The 2,596-nt window shown below is 33.8% G+C and overlaps 1 protein-coding gene across 1 annotated transcript in view; it reads right to left on the minus strand.

Annotated features, from left to right (window-relative positions):
* The window catches only part of wipf2b (WAS/WASL interacting protein family, member 2b), an 11,376-nt gene extending 9,960 nt beyond the window's left edge, over positions 1 to 1,416 (minus strand). The window contains exons 1-2 of the mRNA XM_016568531.1: positions 1,299 to 1,416; positions 57 to 168 (exon numbers count right to left, since the gene is read on the minus strand). Coding sequence (XP_016424017.1) covers positions 57 to 101 — 45 coding nt within the window. The 5' untranslated portion in view covers positions 102 to 168; positions 1,299 to 1,416. The remainder of the gene's footprint in view (positions 1 to 56; positions 169 to 1,298) is intronic.
* Positions 1,417 to 2,596: the final 1,180 nt, after the last annotated feature.

Below are 2,596 nucleotides of genomic sequence, written 5' to 3' on the forward strand. Positions count from 1 at the left end.
TGAGGTAAGGTTTTGCAGTTCCTAATAAAGTTACCTGCCAAATAGAGAGTACTTACCTGGCTAAGGGTGGGGGGAGGAGGGGGAGGGGGAGGAATGGGCATCTTGGATCTCTGTCCGGTGTTTACAGCTGAGAGTATGTGACAATTAAAACTTCATGAAGACAGTTACCTATAGAAACAAAAAATAATTGTCAATCAAACCGATTATAACTTTAACACACACAATATAAAATGTGTGTGTGCAAATATAGGGTTAACTCGGAAGAACTAGGTCATTTTCCCCCATGAAATATGCAGTAAGAACAGTAATATTCTAAAATATTATTACACTTTAAAATAGCTGTTTTCTATTTGAATATATTTAAAATGTAATTATTCATGTGATGTTTCTGCTCAACAAACGTTTCTTAATATTATCAATATTGAAAACAGTTGTGCTGCTTCATATTTTTGTGGAAACTGATATTTTTTGCTCTTCCTGATTCAAAGAAAGTTCAAAAGAAAAGCATTTATTTGAAACAGCAATCTTTTGTAACATTATAAATGCCTTTACTGCCACTTTTGATAAATGTAATGCATCCTTGCTGAATAAAAGTATTAATTTCCACACAAAAAAAACCCCTTATAAAACTGTGGTATATATACAGAATATATACACGATTTCCTAAATCTGACATTCAGAAATCAGTGATTCGTAAGTACTTCACGATTCATAACTGCTGGAAAGTGGTGCGCACATATTATCCAAGTTTATGGTCCAAATAGACAACCCAAATATTTATCATTACAAACAGGCAGACACTGATCCATATTCTTCAGCATTTAATCATAAACCTCTTATTTAAGTCTTATCAGTATTTCTTTCGATACAACGTTGTTGTTTTAGAAAAACAGAATGGAAACCATATTAACTACAATTATTATTACTGTAAAATATATAAATGTATATGGGACGTCCGCATTTCAGATGCCCATGATAGCTAGATTAAAATTAGCAGTTTATTGTAACGTTACTATAAATTAGTGTAGGAACTATGGTAATTCAGATGAAACTAGATTAATATATATAGTATGTAATCATTAAATATCGCTCATCTAATGACATCGAAATGCATGTCTCGTGCTTTATTTGCATATTTATTTGATTGTGAATTAGCTCGACTTTAGCCTTAGCTTAGCTTGGCCTCGCGCTTGGCAGGTGCGTCCATCACGTCAAGACGTTTAGTGAAGAAAATGTTCCGTCGGTCAAACCTGACATAACGTGTTTATGTAATGAAGTAATACAATGTTTGTGCCTACTTTTTTCCCGCAATGTCCGATGTTTTCGCAAACCGGGATCCCCTCATACATGATCTCGTGCGTCAATCGCCCTGATTTGAGGCTCCGCCGTTCAAACCGGAAATTACGTCACTATACGTCTTGGCGTGAAAATGTTTGTTATTGATTTTAAAAGAGCTAGCTTTATTAAATAATTGCACGCAAAGCTGCGAAATTCTGAGTGCTTGGGATTATTCTGTTAGGGTTTCTATTATAACCCTGTTATTTTTGCTAAAATCGTATTATTTTTCGCTAAAATATATTATATTATATCCCTTTTTATAATTATATCTATTTTTATATTATATAAGATTATATTGAACTCCAAGTTTTCTGACCTTGTGAACATGGTCATTTTTGGTGGTAAATCCCATTTACACTCCTTTATTTCTTAATGATTTTGTGAGAATGTTTTGTTTCAAATGCTTTAAAATCAAGCAGACAGATCATTCGCAGATAATTGAATGTAGCCATATTATCATCTTCCCAACATTATGTAACTGAAACTGATATGTTTACATACAAAATGCGTGCATGATAACTCAGTTACAGTTTTGCTTCGCCTATTAAAATATTACCAAAATATCCCCAATAAAACCGATTCTCAAATGCAGATTCTCGTGCATATTTCATTCAAGCAGTGCTATTTTATGATACTGAGGAAGAAAACAGCACGTGTCTTAAATACCAGAAATGCCAAATGCTGACACTTGGTGGTGCTATAAGATGTACTATTTTGATTTCTATGGCTTATTACAGTCATGTGTGCATTAACTGCACAGGAAACACAACACCACATTCTCTGTGGTATTACATGGGCCTACTGTCAGAAGAAAATTATGTTCAACTTACTATGTGTCACAAATGCTTTCTTAGCATTTAGGCTCGACTATGAAAAACAACTTTCACAACATCAAGCTTTCTTTGAATAATATGTTAAATGATGTGTGTGATAAAGGGGGTCATCAAGTAAGATGTGCCAGATAGGCCTTAGGCTGGAGTGTCAGTAGATTATTTGGTCATCTTTGCAAATAATTCACTTTTTGAACTGACTTTTATATATTACAACTGCTTCAACGGAACAGTAAATGCAAGCCTGGATAAGTGGGTCATTCATTGTATGAAGATGGTATCCATAAATGTCTCTCAGTGTTTCAACCTCTAACACTCTGACCAAATGTACTTAACAAATGATCTTTCAATGAGTCAATTAAATTATGACACAAGAACTTTTCATATACAGTGCTAGTATGATTGTAGGTGCTTCACCTTGAATAAAA

Source organism: Sinocyclocheilus rhinocerous, unplaced genomic scaffold, assembly GCF_001515625.1.
Source record: "Sinocyclocheilus rhinocerous isolate Xijiao unplaced genomic scaffold, SAMN03320098_v1.1 scaffold1342, whole genome shotgun sequence".
NCBI classification, from domain to species: Eukaryota; Metazoa; Chordata; class Actinopteri; order Cypriniformes; family Cyprinidae; genus Sinocyclocheilus; species Sinocyclocheilus rhinocerous.